This window comes from Borostomias antarcticus (genome assembly GCF_949987555.1).
Source record: "Borostomias antarcticus genome assembly, chromosome: 15".
NCBI classification, from domain to species: Eukaryota; Metazoa; Chordata; class Actinopteri; order Stomiiformes; family Stomiidae; genus Borostomias; species Borostomias antarcticus.
Window position 1 is genome coordinate 3,012,071 of NC_140248.1, and position 24,052 is coordinate 3,036,122.

Here is a 24,052-nt window from a genome sequence, read left to right on the forward strand (position 1 = left end):
GAGGCCCCCCAGAGCGCACAGGTCGGGCCCTGGGGCCCCGTACAGCTGCTGCTGCTCCTCCTGCTGCTGCTTGGAGCTGCAGGGCTTGTCTGAGGACGCCGAGCTGCCCAGAGAGGGAGGGGAGCTGTGCACGCCGCGAGGCTTCAGGCAACCTGGAACACACACGCACACAGACACACACACACACACAAAACCATACAGTCAGGCCTAGCCTAGCACATCCCAATGCTGCAACAGTGTGCTGAACTAGCCATGTCACTGGACTTCACCCATCTTATTGCTGAATGGGAGGTGGCTGAATTTGAATGCTCCCCGTTTCAGTAACTGGAGAAACGCTAAATGTCCATGGGAGAGTGGAGGGTGACCGACGCAGACTCAGCTTCCCCAAACCCCGTCACTGACCCCTGCCCAACCCCGTCACTGACCCCTGGCCAACCCCGTCACTGACCCCTGCCCAACCCCGTCACTGACCCCTGCCCAACCCCCTCACTGACCCCACCCAGCCCTGACACTGACCACGCCCAGCCCCGTCACTGACCCCTGGCCAACCCCGTCACTGACCCCTGCCCAACCCCCTCACTGACCCCACCCAGCCCTGACACTGACCACGCCCAGCCCCGTCACTGACCCCTGGCCAACCCCGGCACTGACCCCTGGCCAACCCCGTCACTGACCCCTGCCCAACCCCGTCACTGACCACGCCCAGCCCCGTCACTGACCCCTGGCCAACCCCGTCACTGACCCCTGCCCAACCCCGTCACTGACCCCTGCCCAACCCCGGCACTGACCCCTGCCCAACCCCGTCACTGACCCCTGCCCAACCCCGTCACTGACCCCTGCCCAACCCCGTCACTGACCTCTGCTCAACCCCGGCACTGACCACGCCCAGCCCTGTCACTGACCCCTGCCCAACCCCGTCACTGACCCCTGCCCAACCCCGGCACTGACCCCTGCCCAACCCCGTCACTGACCCCTGCCCAACCCAGGCACTGACCACGCCCCGGCCCAGGCACTGACCCCTGCCCAACCCCGTCACTGACCCCTGCCCAACCCCGTCACTGACCCCTGGCCAAGCCCGTCACTGACCCCTGCCCAACCCCGTCACTGACCACGCCCAGCCCTGTCACTGACCACGCCCAGCCCCGTCACTGACCACGCCCAGCCCTGGCACTGACCACGCCCAGCCCCGTCACTGACCACGCCCAGCCCTGTCACTGACCACGCCCAGCCCTGGCCCAACCCCGTCACCACTGACCACGCCCAGCCCTGACACTGACCACGCCCAGCCCCGTCACTGACCACGCCCAGCCCCGTCACTGACCCTCTGCTGCGGAGGGACTGTCCCGGGGACACAGGTTGTGTTCGCTGGCGGAGTCTCCGTGACTCAGGCCGGCCCTCAGCTCCTCGTCCGGGCTCCTCCTCAGGACCAGGCCGCTGGCCAACAGAGCCCCCTCCAGCTTAGGGGAGCACGCTTTCTTCCCTCCTGACACACACACACACACACACGCACACACACACACACACACACACACGCACACACGCACACACACACACACGCTAGCATTACAATTACTAGTGATATTGACTAGGGAACTGGTGGCCCTAACAATGTGCAGGGAAGTTGTGACAGGTTTTTTCAGGGAAAGGTGTTCATTTATTTCAGATTATTTCCCTTGTTCCACCTCATCTGGTATCCAGTCACACACAACCTACTGTCACACACAACCTACTGTCACACACAACCTACTGTCACACACAACCTACTGTCACACACAACCTACTGTCACACACAACCTACTGTCACACACAACCTACTGTCCACCTGTCCCCTGTCCCTGCTGTGGGTCTGCAATCCAGAAGAGAGCAGCTCCCTGACCACCAGCTACCTGACCACCAGCTACCTGACTACCAGACTACCAGCTACCTGACTACCAGCTACCTGACCACCTGCTACCTGACCACCATCTACCTGACTACCAGCTACCTGACCACCTGCTACCTGACCACCATCTACCTGACCACCATCTACCTGACCACCAGCTACCTGACCACCAGCTACCTGACTACCAGCTACCTGACTACCAGCTACCTGACTACCAGCTACCTGACTACCAGCTACCTGACTACCAGCTACCTGACTACCAGCTACCTGACTACCAGCTACCTGACTACCAGCTACCTGACCACCAGCTACCTGACCACCAGCTACCTGACTACCAGCTACCTGACCACCTGACTACCAGCTACCTGACCACCTGCTACCTGACCACCATCTACCTGACTACCAGCTACCTGACCACCTGCTACCTGACCACCATCTACCTGACCACCATCTACCTGACCACCAGCTACCTGACTACCATCTACCTGACTACCAGCTACCTGACTACCATCTACCTGACCACCAGCTACCTGACTACCAGCTACCTGACCACCATCTACCTGACCACCAGCTACCTGACTACCAGCTACCTGACCACCATCTACCTGACTACCAGCCACCTGACTACCAGCTACCTGACTACCATCTACCTGACCACCATCTACCTGACTACCATCTACCTGACTACCAGCTACCTGACTACCAGCCACCTGACTACCAGCTACCTGACCACCAGCTACCTGAACACCAGCTACCTGACCACCAGCTACCTGACTACCATCTACCTGACTACCATCTACCTGACTACCAGCTACCTGACTACCAGCTACCTGACCACCAGCTACCTGACTACCAGCTACCTGACTACCAGCTACCTGACCACCAGCTACCTGACTACCAGCTACCTGACCACCATCTACCTGACTACCAGCTACCTGACTACCAGCTACCTGACTACCAGCTACCTGACTACCAGCTACCTGACCACCATCTACCTGACCACCAGCTACCTGACCACCATCTACCTGACTACCAGCTACCTGACTACCATCTACCTGACCACCAGCTACCTGACCACCATCTACCTGACCACCATCTACCTGACTACCTGCTACCTGACCACCAGCTACCTGACCACCAGCTACCTGACCACCAGCTACCTGACTACCAGCTACCTGACCACCATCTACCTGACCACCATCTACCTGACTACCAGCTACCTGACTACCAGCTACCTGACCACCATCTACCTGACCACCAGCTACCTGACCACCATCTACCTGACCACCATCTACCTGACCACCAGCTACCTGACCACCATCTACCTGACCACCAGCTACCTGACCACCAGCTACCTGACCACCAGCTACCTGACCACCAGCTACCTGACCACCATCTACCTGACTACCAGCTACCTGACCACCAGCTACCTGACCACCAGCTACCTGACCACCTGCTACCTGACTACCAGCTACCTGACCACCATCTACCTGACTACCAGCTACCTGACCACCAGCTACCTGACTACCAGCTACCTGACCACCATCTACCTGACCACCAGCTACCTGACTACCATCTACCTGACTACCAGCTACCTGACTACCATCTACCTGACCACCAGCTACCTGACTACCAGCTACCTGACCACCAGCTACCTGACCACCAGCTACCTGACCACCTGCTACCTGACTACCAGCTACCTGACTACCAGCTACCTGACTACCAGCTACCTGACCACCTGCTACCTGACTACCAGCTACCTGACTACCAGCTACCTGACCACCAGCTACCTGACCACCTGCTACCTGACCACCAGCTACCTGACCACCAGCTACCTGACTACCAGCTACCTGACTACCAGCTACCTGACCACCAGCTACCTGACCACCAGCTACCTGACCACCAGCTACCTGACCACCAGCTACCTGACTACCAGCTACCTGACTACCAGCTACCTGACTACCATCTACCTGACCACCATCTACCTGACCACCATCTACCTGACCACCAGCTACCTGACCACCATCTACCTGACCACCAGCTACCTGACCACCATCTACCTGACTACCAGCTACCTGACCACCTGCTACCAGACTACCAGCTACCTGACCACCAGCTACCTGACCACCTGCTACCTGACTACCAGCTACCTGACTACCAGCTACCTGACTACCAGCTACCTGACCACCTGCTACCTGACTACCAGCTACCTGACTACCAGCTACCTGACCACCAGCTACCTGACCACCTGCTACCTGACCACCAGCTACCTGACCACCAGCTACCTGACCACCATCTACCTGACCACCAGCTACCTGACTACCAGCTACCTGACCACCATCTACCTGACCACCAGCTACCAGACTACCAGCTACCTGACCACCAGCTACCTGACCACCAGCTACCTGACCACCAGCTACCTGACCACCATCTACCTGACTACCTGACTACCTGACTACCAGCTACCTGACCACCAGCTACCTGACCACCAGCTACCTGACCACCAGCTACCTGACTACCAGCTACCAGACCACCAGCTACCTGACTACCAGCTACCTGACTACCAGCTACCTGACTACCTGCTACCTGACTACCAGCTACCTGACTACCAGACTACCAGCTACCTGACCACCAGCTACCTGACCACCAGCTACCTGACCACCTGCTACCTGACTACCAGCTACCTGACCACCAGCTACCTGACTACCAGCTACCTGACTACCAGCTACCTGACTACCAGCTACCTGACCACCAGCTACCTGACCACCATCTACCTGACTACCAGCTACCAGACCACCAGCTACCTGACTACCTGCTACCTGACTACCAGCTACCTGACCACCAGCTACCTGACCACCTGCTACCTGACTACCAGCTACCTGACTACCAGCTACCTGACTACCAGCTACCTGACCACCAGCTACCTGACCACCATCTACCTGACTACCTGCTACCTGACTACCAGCTACCTGACCACCAGCTACCTGACCACCAGCTACCTGACCACCAGCTACCTGACTACCAGCTACCTGACTACCATCTACCTGACTACCAGCTACCTGACCACCAGCTACCTGACTACCTGCTACCTGACTACCAGCTACCTGACTACCAGCTACCTGACCACCAGCTACCTGACCACCATCTACCTGACTACCAGCTACCTGACCACCAGCTACCTGACTACCAGCTACCTGACTACCAGCTACCTGACTACCATCTACCTGACTACCAGCTACCTGACCACCAGCTACCTGACTACCTGCTACCTGACTACCATCTACCTGACTACCAGCTACCTGACCACCAGCTACCTGACTACCTGCTACCTGACTACCAGCTACCTGACTACCAGCTACCTGACCACCAGCTACCTGACCACCATCTACCTGACTACCAGCTACCTGACCACCAGCTACCTGACTACCTGCTACCTGACTACCAGCTACCTGACTACCAGCTACCTGACTACCTGCTACCTGACTACCATCTACCTGACTACCAGCTACCTGACCACCAGCTACCTGACTACCTGCTACCTGACTACCTGCTACCTGACCACCAGCTACCTGACTACCAGCTACCTGACTACCAGCTACCTGACTACCAGCTACCTGACCACCAGCTACCTGACTACCTGCTACCTGACCACCAGCTACCTGACCACCAGCTACCTGACCACCTGCTACCTGACCACCAGCTACCTGACTACCAGCTACCTGACCACCAGCTACCTGACTACCAGCTACCTGACTACCAGCTACCTGACTACCATCTACCTGACCACCAGCTACCTGACTACCATCTACCTGACCACCAGCTACCTGACTACCAGCTACCTGACTACCAGCTACCTGACTACCAGCTACCTGACCACCAGCTACCTGACTACCAGCTACCTGACCACCAGCTACCTGACTACCAGCTACATGACTACCAGCTACCTGACTACCAGCTACCTGACTACCAGCTACCTGACCACCAGCTACCTGACCACCTGCTACCTGACTACCAGCTACCTGACCACCAGCTACCTGACCACCAGCTACCTGACTACCAGCTACCTGACCACTAGCTACCTGACTACCAGCTACCTGACCACCTGCTACCTGACCACCAGCTACCTGACCACCATCTACCTGACTACCAGCTACCTGACCACCTGCTACCTGACCACCATCTACCTGACCACCTGCTACCTGACTACCAGCTACCTGACCACCTGCTACCTGACTACCAGCTACCTGACCACCAGCTACCTGACCACCAGCTACCTGACCACCAGCTACCTGACCACCAGCTACCTGACCACCATCTACCTGACCACCAGCTACCTGACTACCAGCTACCTGACTACCAGCTACCTGACCACCTGCTACCTGACTACCAGCTACCTGACCACCTGCTACCTGACTACCAGCTACCTGACCACCAGCTACCTGACCACCAGCTACCTGACCACCAGCTACCTGACTACCAGCTACCTGACTACCAGCTACCTGACTACCAGCTACCTGACCACCAGCTACCTGACCACCAGCTACCTGACCACCAGCTACCTGACCACCAGCTACCTGACCACCATCTACCTGACTACCAGACTACCAGCTACCTGACCACCAGCTACCTGACCACCATCTACCTGACTACCAGACTACCAGCTACCTGACTACCAGCTACCAGACCACCAGCTACCTGACCACCATCTACCTGACCACCAGCTACCTGACTACCAGCTACCTGACTACCAGACCACCAGCTACATGACTACCAGCTACCTGACTACCAGCTACCTGACCACCAGCTACCTGACCACCTGCTACCTGACTACCAGCTACCTGACTACCAGACTACCATCTACCAGACTACCAGCTACCTGACCACCAGACTACCATCTACCTGACTACCATCTACCAGACTACCAGCTACCTGACCACCAGCTACCTGACCACCAGCTACCTGACTACCATCTACCTGACTACCAGCTACCTGACTACCAGCTACCTGACTACCAGCTACCTGACCACCAGACTACCATCTACCAGACTACCAGCTACCTGACCACCAGCTACCTGACCACCTGCTACCTGACTACCTGCTACCTGACTACCTGCTACCTGACTACCAGCTACCTGACCACCTGCTACCTGACTACCTGCTACCTGACTACCAGCTACCTGACTACCAGCTACCTGACTACCAGCTACCTGACTACCAGCTACCTGACTACCTGCTACCTGACTACCTGCTACCTGACCACCAGCTACCTGACTACCAGCTACCTGACCACCATCTACCTGACTACCTGCTACCTGACCACCAGCTACCTGACCACCATCTACCTGACCACCATCTACCTGACCACCAGCTACCTGACTACCAGCTACCTGACTACCAGCTACCTGACTACCATCTACCTGACTACCTGACTACCTGCTACCTGACTACCAGCTACCTGACCACCAGCTACCTGACTACCAGCTACCTGACTACCATCTACCTGACCACCAGCTACCTGACTACCAGCTACCTGACTACCATCTACCTGACTACCTGACTACCTGCTACCTGACTACCAGCTACCTGACCACCAGCTACCTGACTACCAGCTACCTGACTACCATCTACCTGACCACCAGCTACCTGACTACCAGCTACCTGACCACCATCTACCTGACCACCAGCTACCTGACTACCAGCTACCTGACTACCATCTACCTGACCACCAGCTACCTGACTACCAGCTACCTGACCACCAGCTACCTGAACACCAGCTACCTGACTACCAGCTACCTGACTACCAGCTACCTGACCACCATCTACCTGACTACCAGCTACCTGACTACCAGCTACCTGACCACCAGCTACCTGACTACCAGCTACCTGACTACCAGCTACCTGACTACCATCTACCTGACTACCTGACTACCTGCTACCTGACTACCAGCTACCTGACCACCAGCTACCTGACTACCAGCTACCTGACTACCATCTACCTGACCACCAGCTACCTGACTACCAGCTACCTGACCACCATCTACCTGACCACCAGCTACCTGACTACCAGCTACCTGACTACCATCTACCTGACCACCAGCTACCTGACTACCAGCTACCTGACCACCAGCTACCTGAACACCAGCTACCTGACTACCAGCTACCTGACTACCAGCTACCTGACTACCAGCTACCTGACTACCAGCTACCTGACTACCAGACTACCAGCTACCTGACCACCAGCTACCTGACTACCAGCTACCTGACTACCAGACTACCAGCTACCTGACCACCAGCTACCTGACTACCAGCTACCTGACTACCAGCTACCTGACTACCAGACTACCAGCTACCTGACCACCAGCTACCTGACTACCAGCTACCTGACTACCAGACTACCAGCTACCTGACCACCAGCTACCTGACTACCAGCTACCTGACTACCAGCTACCTGACTACCAGCTACCTGACTACCAGCTACCTGACCACCAGCTACCAGACTACCAGCTACCTGACTACCAGCTACCTTACCACCAGCTACCTGACTACCATCTACCTGACTACCATCTACCTGACCACCAGCTACCTGACCACCAAGTATCTGACCACCAGCTACCTGACCACCAGCTACCTGACTCTCTCAAACCCGTGATCGTGATGGGGGTCGCCGTGGAACGTTGGACCCTCATGCCCAAATTAAGCTAACCGCCCTCGGGAGTGGCGGCCCATTATACCACTTCTCTGTGGGATCCGGCCATATTCAGATCTGGCGAGACCAGGGAGAGGGGTGTGTGTGTGTGTGTGTGTGTGTGTGTGTGTGTGTGTGTGTGTGTGTGTGAACACCTAGGCTCCACTCACCAGTGCGACAGTGCCGAGAAGCCCCGCCCAGTCCTTTCCCTGGCAGGTCCAGCTCGCTGGGCTTCCGGCAGCCGCCCAGCTCTGGGTCGATGCGCTGAGGGGGGCCCTGCTCCCCCCCCGAGGGCCCCGCCCTGCCGGCCTCCCCCGAGGGCCCCGCCCTGCCGGCCTCCCCGGTGCCGCGGGCCTCCAGCTGACAGCGGACGTCGGACATCTTGCTGCGGACCTCGGCCATCTGGGCCTTGAGGCGGATCAGGACGCCCGAGTCAGGGGTGGAGCGCCTCACCGCCTGGGGACGCCGCTCACGCTCCTTCCTGGAGTGGGCCTGGACTGAGGAGGAGGAGAGGAGGAGGAGGAGAGGGAGGAGAGGAGGAGAGGAGGAGGAGAGGAGGAGAGGAGGAGGAGAGGAGAGTGAGGAGGAGGAGAGGGAGGAGGAGGAGAGGGAGGAGAGGAGGAGAGTGATGAGAGGAGAGGGAGGAGGAGAGTGAGGGGAGGAGAGGGAGGAGGAGGAGAGGGAGGAGAGGGAGGAGGAGGAGAGGGAGGAGGAGGAGAGGGAGGAGAGGAGAGGAGAAGAGAGGGAGGAGGAGGAGAGGGAGGAGAGGTGGAGCGGGAGGAGAGGAGGAGGAGAGGAGAGAGAGGAGGAGGAGAGGGAGGAGAGGAGAAGAGAGGGAGGAGGAGGAGAGGGAGGAGAGGAGGAGCGGGAGGAGAGGAGAGGAGGAGGAGGAGGAGAGGGAGGAGAGGAGGAAGAGAGGAAGGAGAGGAGTAGAGTTTAGAGGAGAGGAGGAGGAGAGGAGAGGGAGGAGAGGAGGAGGAGAGGAGAGGAAGGAGAGGGAGGAGAGGAGGAGGAGAGGAGAGTGAGGAGAGGAGAGGGAGGAGGAGGAGAGGGAGGAGAGGGAGGAGGAGGAGAGGGAGGAGAGGAGGAGCGGGAGGAGAGGAGAGGATAGAGAGGAAGGAGAGGAGGAGAGTTTAGAGGAGAGGAGGAGGAGAGGAGAGGGAGGAGAGGAGAGAGGGAGGAGAGGACAGGAGGAAGAGAGGGAGGAGAGTTTAGAGGAGAGGAGGAGGAGAGGAAGAGGAGGAGAGGAGAGAAGGAGGAGATGGAGGGAGGACAGAGAGATGGGGAGATGGAAGGTCATTATACTGTGATCGTCCTGATGCGTCTCAAACAGTGAGTGAGTTCTCTGCGTTGGGCGCCGTTGAGAGAGAGGGTCTCACTCAGCGCCTCGCCAGTCTCCCCTAAACCCCCGTGAGAGGGTCTCTCTCAGCGCCTCGCCAGTCTCCCCTAAACCCCCGTGAGAGGGTCTCTCTCAGCGCCAGTCTCCCCTAAACCCCCGTGAGAGGGTCTCTCTCAGCGCCACGCCAGTCTCCCCTCAACCCCCGTGAGAGGGTCTCTCTCAGCGCCTCTCCTCCCCTAAACCCCCGTGAGAGGGTCTCTCTCAGCGCCTCTCCTCCCCTAAACCCCCGTGAGAGGGTCTCTCTCAGCGCCTCTCCTCCCCTAAACCCCCGTGAGAGGGTCTCTCTCAGCGCCTCGCCAGTCTCCCCTAAACCCCCGTGAGAGGGTCTCTCTCAGCGCCTCTCCTCCCCTAAACCCCCGTGAGAGGGTCTCTCTCAGCGCCTCTCCAGTCTCCCCTAAACCCCCGTGAGAGGGTCTCTCTCAGCGCCTCGCCAGTCTCCCCTAAACCCCCGTGAGAGGGTCTCTCTCAGCGCCTCGCCAGTCTCCCCTAAACCCCCGTGAGAGGGTCTCTCTCAGCGCCTCTCCTCCCCTAAACCCCCGTGAGAGGGTCTCTCTCAGCGCCTCTCCAGTCTCCCCTAAACCCCCGTGAGAGGGTCTCTCTCAGCGCCTCTCCTCCCCTAAACCCCCGTGAGAGGGTCTCTCTCAGCGCCTCTCCAGTCTCCCCTAAACCCCCGTGAGAGGGTCTCTCTCAGCGCCCCGCCAGTCTCCCCTAAACCCCCGTGAGAGGGTCTCTCTCAGCGCCTCGCCAGTCTCCCCTAAGCCCCCGTGCAGATCTGAGAGCAGCGGATAGGTGTAATCAAGGTCCACCCACGTGTCTGGGGCGCCGGGGCCGGGTGCTGGGCGGGGGTCCAGGCGCTGGTCCTCGTACCTGGGCTGTGCAGCAGGGAGGCGGGAGGCCGGGGGGGCTGCAGCCCCCAGAGAGACTCCACGATGCCGCGCTCCTTCAGGTCCAGCAGCTGGATGAGGATGACGGGGTCGATCTCCAGGAGGCCGCCGCCCCCCGCCGAGGACAGAGCCCCGCCCCCGCGCCTCTGAGAGCGCCCTCCAGGGTTGGAGCCTCCTGCAGGGGACAGAGGACACATTCAGACTCTCAAACTGCTCCAGAGAGGGAACACCGGACCAGACGGCATTCTGGGAGAAAAGACTGGTCTGACACGTTCAACCAAAAGATATGGGTTTGTGATAAACCCGGTTGTTGAATAAAAGAGGCACAGAGAGGCAAGTTCTTGGGCTGTGAGGTTCAGACCACCAGGACTGGCTATTTAAAGGCTCATCCCTTCGGCCAATACTAGACAGTAACTCAATCTCCAGTTCCACTCTGCAAGCAAGATTTGAGTGCGAAAAAAGGTTTACCCCCCCACCCAGATTCAATCTCTCTCGCCATTTCAGGAGAACCGAGCGTTGGCTTTGAGAGAGCGGGCTCGGCTGCCATGATAACCCTGTTTAATGATACATTAGAATATGAATCACCTCCCCTTGTCCAGTTCTATTAGACCTCCGTCTGTGATTTCAATATCAAGTCTTCACCTCCGCGCCAGCAACAGCGCAGGGCAAGAGGTTTTATTTTGGGTGGCTTGTGTCCGTACGTGTAAGTCCGTCAACCCATTCAATTGTGGAGCGGATCTGAATCATGGAGCCGGTCCACGAGCCACCCAAACACAGTCAGCCATTCATCTCCATCTTTTGGGCTAGGATTACACAAAACCACTACCCTAGTGAGAAAGAGAGTGAGTGAGTCGGTGAGAGAGAGAGGGAAAAGGGAGAGAGACAGACAGAGAGGACAGACTGACCTGTTGCCCCGGCCACATCATCAGGCAGTTCTCCTTCCTCCATCTCCAGGTTCCCACTGAAGCCCACATCGTTCTCCCCCGACCTGAGACCACATCACAACACAAGTCTGAATGCTGCTCCACGTCAAGGGCAAAGAAAGAGCTACTGCTTGTGTTGACAGCAAGAATCCACAGGTAGTTGTTCAATATAAAAATAAAAATAAACATTTTACAACAGTCTCAATTACAATTACTTAATTTAATTAAGTATTTCTAAATTGTATTAAAATCATTGGTAAACATTCTGGAATATCCCAATTTTTTTACAAAAAAAAGTCCATTGTTTTAAATGTCTTGTTTTATTTATTTTATTTTGTTTTATGACCTTTTATGCGTTTCTTGCTCTTTGTCTTGATGCTTGTAATGTCTCATGTAAAGCACTTTGAATGGCCTTGTTGCTGAAATGTGCTCTACTAATAAACTGCCTTGCTGTGGTGGCCCTCTGTTGATACCAGGGTCACAGTTAGGTCCATAAATATTTGGACATTGACATAATTCTTCTTCTTCGTCTTATCATTTTGGCCCTTTACACCGCTACAATGGATTTGAAATGAAACAATCAAGATGTCCTTTAAGTGCAGACTTTAATTTGAGGGTATTTTAATCCAAATCAAGTAAACGGTGTAGGAATTACAATTTTATACATGCCCCCCCCCCTTTTTAAGGGACCAAAAGTATTTGGACAGTTGGCTGCTCCGCTGTTCCATGGCCAAGTGTGTGTTATCCCCTCGTTACTTCATTTACAAGGAGCAGATAAAAGGTCTAGAGTTCATTTCAAGTGTGGTACTTGCATTTGGAATCTGTTTCTGTCAACTCTCAGTATGAAATCCAAAGCGCTGTCACTACCAGTGAAGAAAGCCATCATTAGGCTGGAAAATCAAAACAAAGAGAACTCAGAAAGACAGCAACAACATTAGGTGTGGCCAAATCAACTGCGTGGTACATTCTTAAAAAGAAAGAATGCACTGTTGAGCTCAGCAAAAAACTGAGGTGGATAACAGAATAATTATTTCCCTGGTGAAGAAAGAGCCTTTCACAACAGTTGGCCAGGGCCAGGTTTCCCAAAAGCTTCTTTCGTTAGGAGGCTCTTTAGCCCATTAAGTTGACCAATAAGAGAGCTTGCCCAGACCAGTTGGCCAGATCAAGAACACTCCCCAGGAGGCAGGAGTATGTCAGTCAACAGTCAAGATATGACTTCACCAGAGTAAATACAGAGGGTTCACCACAAGATGGAAACCACTGGTGAGCCTCAAAAACAGGAAGACCAGATAAGAGTTTGCCTGAACACATCTAAAAAGCCTGTACAGTTCTGGAACCACATCCTATGGACAGATGAGACAAAGATCAACTTGTACCAGAATGATGTGAAGAGAAGAGTATGGAGAAGGGAAGGAACTGCTCATGATCCAACGCACCACCTCATCAGTGAAGCATGATGGTGGTAGTGTTATGGTGTGCGTATTTATGGCTGCCAATGGAACTGGTTCCCTTGTATTTATTGATGTGAATGCTTGCTGACAAAAGCAGCAGGATGAATTCTGAAGTGTTTCGGGCAATATTATTTGGTCCAGGGTTTCCGCTATATACATTCAGAATGTTTTTTTGTTTGTTTTTTTTAACTGTATTTTTAAATACAGACGGATTATACAAACGTTAAGTTAGATTGTAGCTAACGTTACCGTTAAAATTAGCATTATATTCTCTATTGATGTCCAATTGCAATTAATTGTCATTAGCTACGTTATCAGTAGCTAATGTTCCAACTAGCAAACGTCACCCGTTAGCCAAGTTAGCTTGGTAAGCTAGCTAGCTAACGTTAGTGAACTCAGTGAATCATACAGACGTTACTTCAATAAACATCGGTAGAATAATTGCCAACGATGTTTAGAAGCTATTGAAATATCCCTGGTTGCCTTTTCAGATGAGTTTGTTGAGATATTTCTCAAAGAGAAAGGTGAATGTGGAAGATAGTCAGGTAACAGCTGAGGATTTAGCTAGAGATATAAATACCATCTAGTTCAGATGTTGGTGGCTAACGTTACTACAATATTTAAGGCTATTGGTTGCGTGATCAATAATGTAACGTTACTCCTTAAATGTAACCATATCAGACTAGACAGGCAGAGGTAGTGGAGGCGTGTGGAGAGCAGAGTGAAGCAGAGAGCATCTAGCCTCTTGCCACTTATATAGGACAGTATGTGTACAGGAAAGTATGTACCATTGCCAGTAGCATACAGTATATGAGTACACACACACATATCCCCCTGCCACGTGGGTTAACGTGAGTACACACACACACACACATCCCGTCACGTGAGTACACACACACACATATCCCCCTGCCACGTGGGTTAACGTGAGTACACACACACACATCCCGTCACGTGAGTATACACACACACACACACATCCCGTCACGTGAGTATACACACACACACACACACATCCCGTCACTGTGCTTTCCAGTTTGTATTCATGCATTTGACTAAACATTGATATCTTGTTCATGTTTTTATATGTATGTTATGAAACATGAATGAGAAAATGCACAAAATCTCTCTTTGGACTTGACTAGTGCTCATTTTTGTTTCAGTGATCTAAATGTGATATAAAGGAGATCTCATCTTGAATTTTCCTTTGGGTATGCTTAAATAAATATGTTCTGACGTTTATGCTGCAGTAAGTGTAATTTTATTTAATATTTTTAAGTTGCTGGTTGATATTCACGCGCGCACACCACCAAGGGTACAACAACATCCTTTACCCCCGCTGCTGAACAACAATCTAGAGGAAACACACTGCTCATATTCACATTAGTCAAGGCAAAGAAGTGGAATGTTCTGGAATAGCCAAGTCAATCACCTGACCTGAATCCAATTGAACATGCATTTCACTTGCTTAAGACAAAACTCCCTAAAAACAAGCAGTAAGTGAAGACAGAACTTTGCAGTAGAGGCCTGCAGAGCATCACCAGGGACGAAACCCGGCGCCTGGTCAAATCTATGGGTTCCAGACTTCAGGCTGTCATTGACTGCAAAGGATTTGCAACTTAATATTAAAAATGACAATTTGATTCATGATTGTTAGTTTGTCCAATTACTTTTGGTCCCTTAAAAAGAGGGGTGCCACATAAAAAATATGTTGTAATTCCAACACCATTAATCTGATTTGGACGTAAATACCCTCAAATTAAGGCTGAAAGTCTGATTTTAAAGCACACAGTGTTTGTTCCATTTCAAATCCACGGTGGTGGTGTACAGAGCCAACATGATGACAATTGTGTCAATGTCCAAGTATATATGGACCTAACTGCATGATAGAGGGGGGGCTCGGCAGGGTCGTCACTGGGGGTTGGTTAGAGCTGAGAGTACTATAGGAGATGAGAGTACTGTAGGAGATGAGTACTGTAGGAGATGAGAGTACTGTAGGAGATGAGAGTACTGTAGGAGATGAGTACTGTAGGAGATGAGAGTACTGTAGGAGATGAGAGTACTGTAGGAGATGAGAGTACTGTAGGAGATGAGAACTGTAGGAGATGAGAGTACTGTAGGAGATGAGAGTACTGTATGAGATGAGTACTGTAGGGGCTGAGAGTACTGTAGGAGATGAGAGTACTGTAGGAGATGAGAGTACTGTAGGGGCTGAGAGTACTGTAGGATATGAGAGTACTGTAGGGGCTGAGAGTAATGTAGGGGCTGAGAGTACTGTAGGAGATGAGTACTGTAGGGGATGAGAGTACTGTAGGAGATGAGAGTACTGTAGGAGATGAGTACTGTAGGGGCTGAGAGTACTGTAGGAGATGAGAGTACTGTAGGAGATGAGAGTACTGTAGGAGATGAGTACTGTAGGAGATGAGAGTACTGTAGGAGATGAGAGTACTGTAGGAGATGAGAGTACTGTAGGAGATGAGTACTGTAGGAGATGAGTACTGTAGGAGATGAGAGTACTGTAGGAGATGAGTATTGTAGGAGATGAGTACTGTAGGAGATGAGAGTACTGTAGGAGATGAGAGTACTGTAGGAGATGAGTACTGTAGGAGATGAGTACTGTAGGAGATGAGAGTACTGTAGGAGATGAGAGTACTGTAGGAGATGAGTATTGTAGGAGATGAGTACTGTAGGAGATGAGAGTACTGTAGGAGATGAGAGTACTGTAGGAGATGAGTACTGTAGGAGATGAGTACTGTAGGAGATGAGAGTACTGTAGGAGATGAGTACTGTAGGAGATGAGTACTGTAGGAGATGAGAGTACTGTAGGAGATGAGTACTGTAGGAGATGAGTACTGTAGGAGATGAGAGTACTGTAGGAGATGAGAGTACTGTAGGAGATGAGAGTACTGTAGGAGATGAGAACTGTAGGAGATGAGAGTACTGTAGGAGATGAGAGTACTGTAGGAGATGAGAGTACTGTAGGAGATGAGTACTGTAGGAGATGAGTACTGTAGGAGATGAGAACTGTAGGAGATGAGAACTGTAGGAGATGAGAACTGTAGAAGATGAGAGTACTGTAGGAGATGAGAGTACTGTAGGAGATGAGTACTGTAGGAGATGAGAGTACTGTAGGAGATGAGTACTGTAGGAGATGAGTACTGTAGGAGATGAGAACTGTAGGAGATGAGAACTGTAGAAGATGAGAGTACTGTAGGAGATGAGAGTACTGTAGGAGATGAGTACTGTAGGAGATGAGAGTACTGTAGGAGATGAGAGTACTGTAGGAGATGAGTACTGTAGGAGATGAGAGTACTGTAGGAGATGAGAGTACTGTAGGAGATGAGTACTGTAGGAGATGAGAACTGTAGGAGATGAGAACTGTAGGAGATGAGAGTACTGTAGGAGATGAGAGTACTGTAGGAGATGAGTACTGTAGGAGATGAGAGTACTGTAGGAGATGAGAGTACTGTAGGAGATGAGTACTGTAGGAGATGAGTACTGTAGGAGATCGAGTACTGTAGGAGATGAGAACTGTAGGAGATGAGAGTACTGTAGGAGATGAGAGTACTGTAGGAGATGAGAGTACTGTAGGAGATGAGTACTGTAGGAGATGAGAGTACTGTAGGAGATGAGTACTGTAGGAGATGAGTACTGTAGGAGATGAGAGTACTGTAGGAGATGAGAGTACTGTAGGAGATGAGAGTACTGTAGGAGATGAGAGTACTGTAGGAGATGAGAGTACTGTAGGAGATGAGAGTACTGTAGGAGATGAGAGTACTATAGGAGATGAGAGTACTGTAGGAGATGAGAGTACTATAGGAGATGAGAGTACTGTAGGAGATGAGAGTACTGTAGGAGATGAGAGAACTATAGGAGATGAGCACTATAGGAGATTAGTACTGTAGGAGACGAGAGTACTGTAGGAGATGAGAGTACTGTAGGAGATGAGGGTACTGTAGAAGATGAGTACTGTAGGAGATGAGAGTACTGTAGGAGATGAGTACTTTAGGAGATGAGTACTGTAGGAGATGAGTACTGTAGGAGATGAGAACTGTAGGAGATGAGAGTACTGTAGGGGCTGAGAGTACTGTAGGGTCTGAGAGTATTGTAGGAGATGAGAGTACTGTAGGAGATGAGCATATTGTAGGGGCTGAGGGTACTGTTGGAGATGAGAGTACTGTAGGATATGAGTACTGTTGGAGATTAGAGTACTGTAGGGGCTGAGAGTACTGTAGGAGATGAGAGTACTGTTGGAGATGAGAGTACTGTAGGAGATTAGAGTACTGTAGGGGCTGAGAGTACTGTAGGAGATGAGAGTACTGTAGGAGATGAGAGTAGTGTAGGGGCTGAGAGTACTGTAGGGACAGAGTACTGTAGGAGATGAGAGTAGTGTAGGGGCTGAGAGTACTGTAGGAGATGAGTATTGTAGGGGCTGAGAGTACTGTAGGGACAGAGTACTGTAGGGGCTGAGAGTACTGTAGGGACTAAGAGTACTGTAGAAGATAAGAGTATTGTAGGAGATGAGAGTATTGTAGGAGATGAGTATTGTAGGGGCTGAGCGTATTGTAGGGGCTGAGGGTACTGTAGGAGATGAGTATTGTAGGGGCTGAGCATATTGTAGGGGCTGAGGGTACTATTGGAGATGAGAGTACTGTAGGATATGAGAGTATTGTAGGGGCTTAGAGTACTGTTGGAGATTAGAGTACTGTAGGAGATGAGTACTGTTGGAGATTAGAGTACTGTAGGAGATGAGAGTACTGTAGGGGCTGAGAGTACTGTAGGATATGAGTATTGTAGGGGCTGAGAGTACTGTAGGGACAGAGTACTGTAGGAGATGAGAGTAGTGTAGGAGATGAGAGTACTGTAGGAGATCAGTATTGTAGGGGCTGAGAGTACTGTAGGGACAGAGTACTGTAGGGGCTGAGAGTACTGTAGGGACTAAGAGTACTGTAGAAGATGAGAGTATTGTAGGAGATGAGAGTATTGTAGAAGATGAGTATTGTAGGGGCTGAGGGTACTGTAGGAGATGAGTATTGTAGGGGCTGAGAGTACTGTAGGAGATGAGTGTACTGTAGGATATGAGAGTATTGTAGGGGCTTAGAGTACTGTTGGAGATGAGAGTACTGTTGGAGATGAGAGTACTGTAGAAGCTGAGAGTACTGTAGGAGCTGAGTGTACTGTAGGGGCTGAGAGTATTGTAGGGGCTGAGAGTATTATAGGAGATGAGAGTATTGTTGGAGATGAGAGTACTGTAGGGGCTGAGAGTATTGTAGGGGCAGAGTACTGTAGGAGATGAGAGTACTGTAGGAGATGAGTATTGTAGGGGCTGAGAGTACTGTAGGAGATGAGTGTACTGTAGGATATGAGAGTATTGTAGGGGCTTAGAGTACTGTTGGAGATGAGAGTACTGTTGGAGATGAGAGTACTGTAGAAGCTGAGAGTACTGTATGAGATGAGTACTGTAGGGGCTGAGAGTACTGTAGGAGATGGGAGTACTGTTGGAGATGAGAGTATTGTAGAGGCTGAGAGTACTGTAGGGGCTGAGAGTACTGTAGGAGATGAGAGTATTGTAGGAGATGAGAGTACTGTAGGGGCTGAGAGTATTATAGGAGATGAGAGTATTGTTGGAGATGAGAGTACTGTAGGGGCTGAGAGTATTGTAGGGGCAGAGTACTGTAGGAGATGAGAGTACTGTTGGAGATGAGAGTACTGTTGGAGATGAGAGTACTGTAGAAGCTGAGAGTACTGTATGAGATGAGTACTGTAGGGGCTGAGAGTACTGTAGGAGATGAGAGTACTGTTGGAGATGAGAGTATTGTAGAGGCTGAGAGTACTGTAGGGGCTGAGAGTACTGTAGGGGATGAGAGTATTGTAGGAGATGAGAGTATTTATAGGAGATGAGAGTATTGTTGGAGATGAGAGTACTGTAGGAGATGAGAGTACTGTAGGGGCTGAGAGTATTATAGGAGATGAGAGTACTGTAGGAGATGAGAGTATTGTTGGAGATGAGAGTACTGTAGGAGATGAGAGTACTGTAGGGGCTGAGAGTATTATAGGAGATGAGAGTATTGTTAAAGATGAGAGTACTGTAGGAGATGAGAGTATTGTAGGGGCTAAGAGTACTGTAGGGTGACGTGGTTTCAGTTACAGTGAACTCTGATAACCTTTTGCCTAGGCCCTAGACACAGTGTATATTTAAATAGCTACACAGCCTTGGGGCCTAATAGGGAACGCTCTAATAGGGAACGCTCTAATAGGGAACGCTCTAATAGGGAACGCTCTTAGACGCTCTGCTGACCAGTCCTTCTGAAAGAGCAAACAGCAGCTGCTGGGATTAACAAAAAGTCAGATTTCCCCAGCAACGATCTAATCTTGACCTGGCTGATCGACAAAATGACTAAGATCACCATAACCTAAGATGTCACATGACGCCCCCCTGGTAGAGTGTATTTAAGAGCCCCCAGACTGTAGCCTCAGCGCTGCTTACCCTACGGCGCGCTGCTTTAGCCTCTGCTTAGCTTAGCTCCTAGCTTCCAGCCAGACTGTAGCATGTTAGCCTGTTAGCTTAGTCACTCAACCTGTTGCATTCATCATCAACTCTGTGCTACTCATCTCCCCTGCGACAACGCTCTGTACGGTATTGTAATAATTGTCATAACACTGTCAAATTGTATTCAGCCGAGATATTGTATCTGAGCTATTGTTTTGTAACACTATATGCTTACTCGTTGTTTAATAAACCCACATGATTCATGCCTTCCGGTTATCCAACTGTCTGATAATCTGTTTGCGGATTTACTTCAAGGGGCTGAGAGTACTGTACGTGGTGAGTATTGTAGGAGATGAGAGTATTGTAGGAGATGAGTATTGTAGGGGCTGAGCGTATTGTAGGGGCTGAGTGTACTGTAGGAGATGAGAGTACTGTAGGATATGAGAGTATTGTAGGGGCTGAGTACTGTAGGAGATGAGAGTACTGTTGGAGATGAGAGTACTGTTGGGGCTGAGAGTACTGTAGGGGCTGAGAGTATTGTAGGGGCTGAGAGTATTGTAGGGGCTGAGAGTACTGAAGGAGATGAGAGTATTGTAGGAGATGAGTATTGTAGGGGCTGAGGGTACTGAAGGAGATGAGTATTGTAGAGGCTGAGGGTACTGAAGGAGATGAGTATTGTAGGGGCTTAGAGTACTGTAGGAGATTAGAGTACTGTAGGAGATGAGAGTATTGTAGGAGATGAGAGTACTGTTGGAGATGAGAGTACTGTAGGGGCTGAGAGTACTGTAGGGACAGAGTACTGTAGGAGATGAGAGTATTGTAGGAGATGAGAGTACTGAGAGTATTGTAGGGACTAAGAGTACTGTAGGAGATGAGAGTATTGTAGGGCCTGAGTGTATTGTAGGGGCTGAGGGTACTGTAGGAGATGAGAGTATTGTAGGGGCTTAGAGTACTGTAGGAGATGAGAGTATTGTAGGGCCTGAGTGTATTGTAGGGGCTGAGGGTACTGTAGGAGATGAGAGTATTGTAGGGGCTTAGAGTACTGTAGGAGATGAGAGTACTGTTGAAGACGAGAGTACTGTTGGATATGAGAGTACTACAGGAGATGAGTACTGTAGGGACTACGAGTACTGTAGGATATGAGAGTATTGTAGAGGCTGAGAGTACTGTAGGAGATGAGAGTATTGTAGGAGATGAGTATTGTAGGGGCTGAGGGTACTGAAGGAGATGAGTATTGTAGGGGCTGAGTACTGTAGGATATGAGAGTATTGTAGAGGCTGAGAGTACTGTAGGAGATGAGAGTATTGTAGGAGATGAGTATTGTAGGGGCTGAGCATATTGTAGGGGCTGAGGGTACTGTAGGAGATGAGAGTATTGTAGGGGCTGAGAGTACTATAGGAGATGAGAGAACTGTTGGAGATGAGAGTACTGTAGGATATGAGAGTATTGTAGGGGCTTAGAGTACTGTAGGATATGAGTACTGTAGGATATGAGAGTACTGTTGGAGATGAGTACTGTTGGAGATGAGAGTACTGTAGGATATTAGAATACTGTAGGAGATGAGTACTGTAGGGGCTAAGAGTACTGTAGGAGATGAGACTACTGTAGGGGCTGAGAGTATTGTAGGAGATGAGAGTACTGTAGGAGATGAGAGTACTGTAGGAGATGAGTACTGTAGGGGCTGAGAGTATTGTAGGAGATGAGAGTACTGTAGGAGATGAGTACTGTAGGGGCTGAGAGTATTGTAGGAGATGAGAGTACTGTAGGAGATGAGTACTGTAGGAGATGAGAGTACTGTAGGGGCTGAGAGTACTGTACGAGCAGAGAGTACTGTAGGGACAGAGTACTGTTGGAGATGAGAGTATTGTAGGGGCTGAGAGTAATGTAGGGGCTGAGAGTACTGTAGGGACAGAGTACTGTAGGAGATGAGAGTATTGTAGGGCCTGAGTGTATTGTAGGGGCTGAGGGTACTGTAGGAGATGAGAGTATTGTAGGGGCTTAGAGTACTGTAGGAGATGAGAGTACTGTTGAAGATGAGAGTACTGTTGGATATGAGAGTACTGTAGAAGCTGAGAGTACTGTAGGAGCTGAGAGTACTGTAGGGGCTGACAGTATTGTAGGGGCAGAGTACTGTAGATGAGAGTACTGTTGGAGATGAGTATGAGATGAGTACTGTTGGAGATGAGAGTACTGTAGGAGATGAGACTACTGTAGGGACAGAGTACTGAAGGAGATGAGAGTATTGTAGAGGCTGAGAGTACGGTAGGAGATTAGAGTATTGTAGGAGATGAGTATTGTAGGGGCTGATCATATTGTAGGGGCTAAGGGTACTGTAGGAGATGAGAGTATTATAGGGGCTGAGAGTACTGTAGGAGATAAGATAACTGTTGGAGATGAGTACTGTTGGATATGAGAGTACTGTTGGAGATAAGAGTACTGTAGGATATGAGTACTGTAGGAGATGAGAGTATTGTAGGAGATGAGAGTACTGTAGGAGATTAGAGTATTGTAGGAGATGAGAGTACTGTAGGGGCTGAGAGTATTATAGGAGATGAGAGTATTGTAGGAGATGAGAGTACTGTAGGGGCTGAGAGTATTATAGGAGATGAGAGTATTGTTGGAGATGAGAGTACTGTAGGAGATGAGAGTATTGTAGGGGCTGAGAGTACTGTAGGGGCTGAGAGTATTATAGGAGATGAGAGTATTGTTGGAGATAAGAGTACTGTAGGGGCTGAGAGTATTGTAGGGGCTGAGAGTACTGTAGGGGCTGAGAGTATTATAGGAGATGAGAGTATTGTTGGAGATGAGAGTATTGTAGGAGATGAGAGTATTGTAGGGGCTAAGAGTACTGTAGGGTGACGTGGTTTCAGTTACAGTGAACTCTGATAACCTTTTGCCTAGGCCCTAGACACAGTGTATATTTAAATAGCTACACAGCCTTGGGGCCTAATAGGGAACGCTCTAATAGGGAACGCTCTAATAGGGAACGCTCTAATAGGGAACGCTCTTAGACGCTCTGCTGACCAGTCCTTCTGAAAGAGCAAACAGCAGCTGCTGGGATTAACAAAAAGTCAGATTTCCCCAACAACGATCTAATCTTGACCTGGCTGATCGACAAAATGACTAAGATCACCATAACCTAAGATGTCACATGACGCCCCCCTGGTAGAGTGTATTTAAGAGCCCCCAGACTGTAGCCTCAGCGCTGCTTACCCTACGGCGCGCTGCTTTAGCCTCTGCTTAGCTTAGCTCCTAGCTTCCAGCCAGACTGTAGCATGTTAGCCTGTTAGCTTAGTCACTCAACCTGTTGCATTCATCATCAACTCTGTGCTACTCATCTCCCCTGCGACAACGCTCTGTACGGTATTGTAATAATTGTCATAACACTGTCAAATTGTATTCAGCCGAGATATTGTATCTGAGCTATTGTTTTGTAACACTATATGCTTACACGTTGTTTAATAAACTCACATGATTCATGGCTTCCGGTAATCCAACTGTCTGATAATCTGTTCAAGGATTTACTTCAAGGGGCTGAGAGTACTGTAGGTGGTGAGTATTGTAGGAGATGAGAGTATTGTAGGAGATGAGTATTGTAGGGGCTGAGCGTATTGTAGGGGCTGAGAGTACTGTAGGAGATGAGAGTACTGTAGGAGATGAGAGTACTGTAGGAGATGAGAGTACTGTTGGAGATGAGTACTGTTGGAGATGAGTACTGTAGGGGCTGAGAGTACTGTAGGGGCTGAGAGTACTGTAGGGGCTGAGAGTATTGTAGGGGTTGAGAGTATTGTAGGGGTTGAGAGTATTGTAGGGGTTGAGAGTACTGTTGGAGATGAGAGTACTGTATGAGATGAGAGTACTGTAGGGGCTGAGAGTACTGTAGGAGATGAGAGTACTGAATGATATGAGTATTGTAGGAGCTGAGAGTACTGTAGGGGCTGATAGTACTGTAGGTGGTGAGTATTGTAGGGGCTGAGAGTACTGAAGGAGATGAGTATTGTAGGGGCTGAATACTGTAGGATATGAGAGTATTGTAGGGGCGAAGAGTACTGTAGGAGATGAGAGTACCGTTGGAGATGAGAGTACTGTAGGGGCTGAGAGTACTGTAGGAGATGAGAGTATTGTAGGAGATGAGAGTACTGTAGGAGATGAGAGTACTGCTGGAGATGAGAGTACTGTAGGAGATGAGAGTACTGTAGGAGATGAGAGTAGTATAGGGGCTGAGAGTATTATAGGGGCTGAGAGTACTGTAGGAGATCAGTATTGTAGGGGCTGAGTACTTAAGGACCTGAGAGTACTGTAGGAGATGAGTATTGTAGGGGCTGAGAGTACTGTAGG

The 24,052-nt window shown here is 50.8% G+C and overlaps 1 protein-coding gene across 3 annotated transcripts in view; it reads right to left on the bottom strand.

The window, feature by feature from the left end:
* trim37 (tripartite motif containing 37) overlaps positions 1-24,052 on the bottom strand; it is a 72,865-nt gene that overhangs the window by 6,001 nt on the left and 42,812 nt on the right. For 2 of the 3 annotated variants that reach the window (XR_014630791.1, XM_084449318.1), the window contains exons 17-21: positions 11,756-11,838; positions 10,834-11,025; positions 8,738-9,064; positions 1,322-1,483; positions 1-152 (exon numbers count right to left, since the gene is read on the bottom strand). The exon at positions 1-152 is cut by the window's left edge and continues 50 nt beyond it. Coding sequence is in view for 2 of the 3 variants with exons in the window: in XM_084449318.1 (XP_084305444.1) it covers positions 1-152; positions 1,322-1,483; positions 8,738-9,064; positions 10,834-11,025; positions 11,756-11,838 (916 nt within the window). In the remaining variant the exon portion in view is untranslated. The remainder of the gene's footprint in view (positions 153-1,321; positions 1,484-8,737; positions 9,065-10,833; positions 11,026-11,755; positions 11,839-24,052) is intronic. The other variant, XM_084449319.1, reaches the window with a different exon arrangement.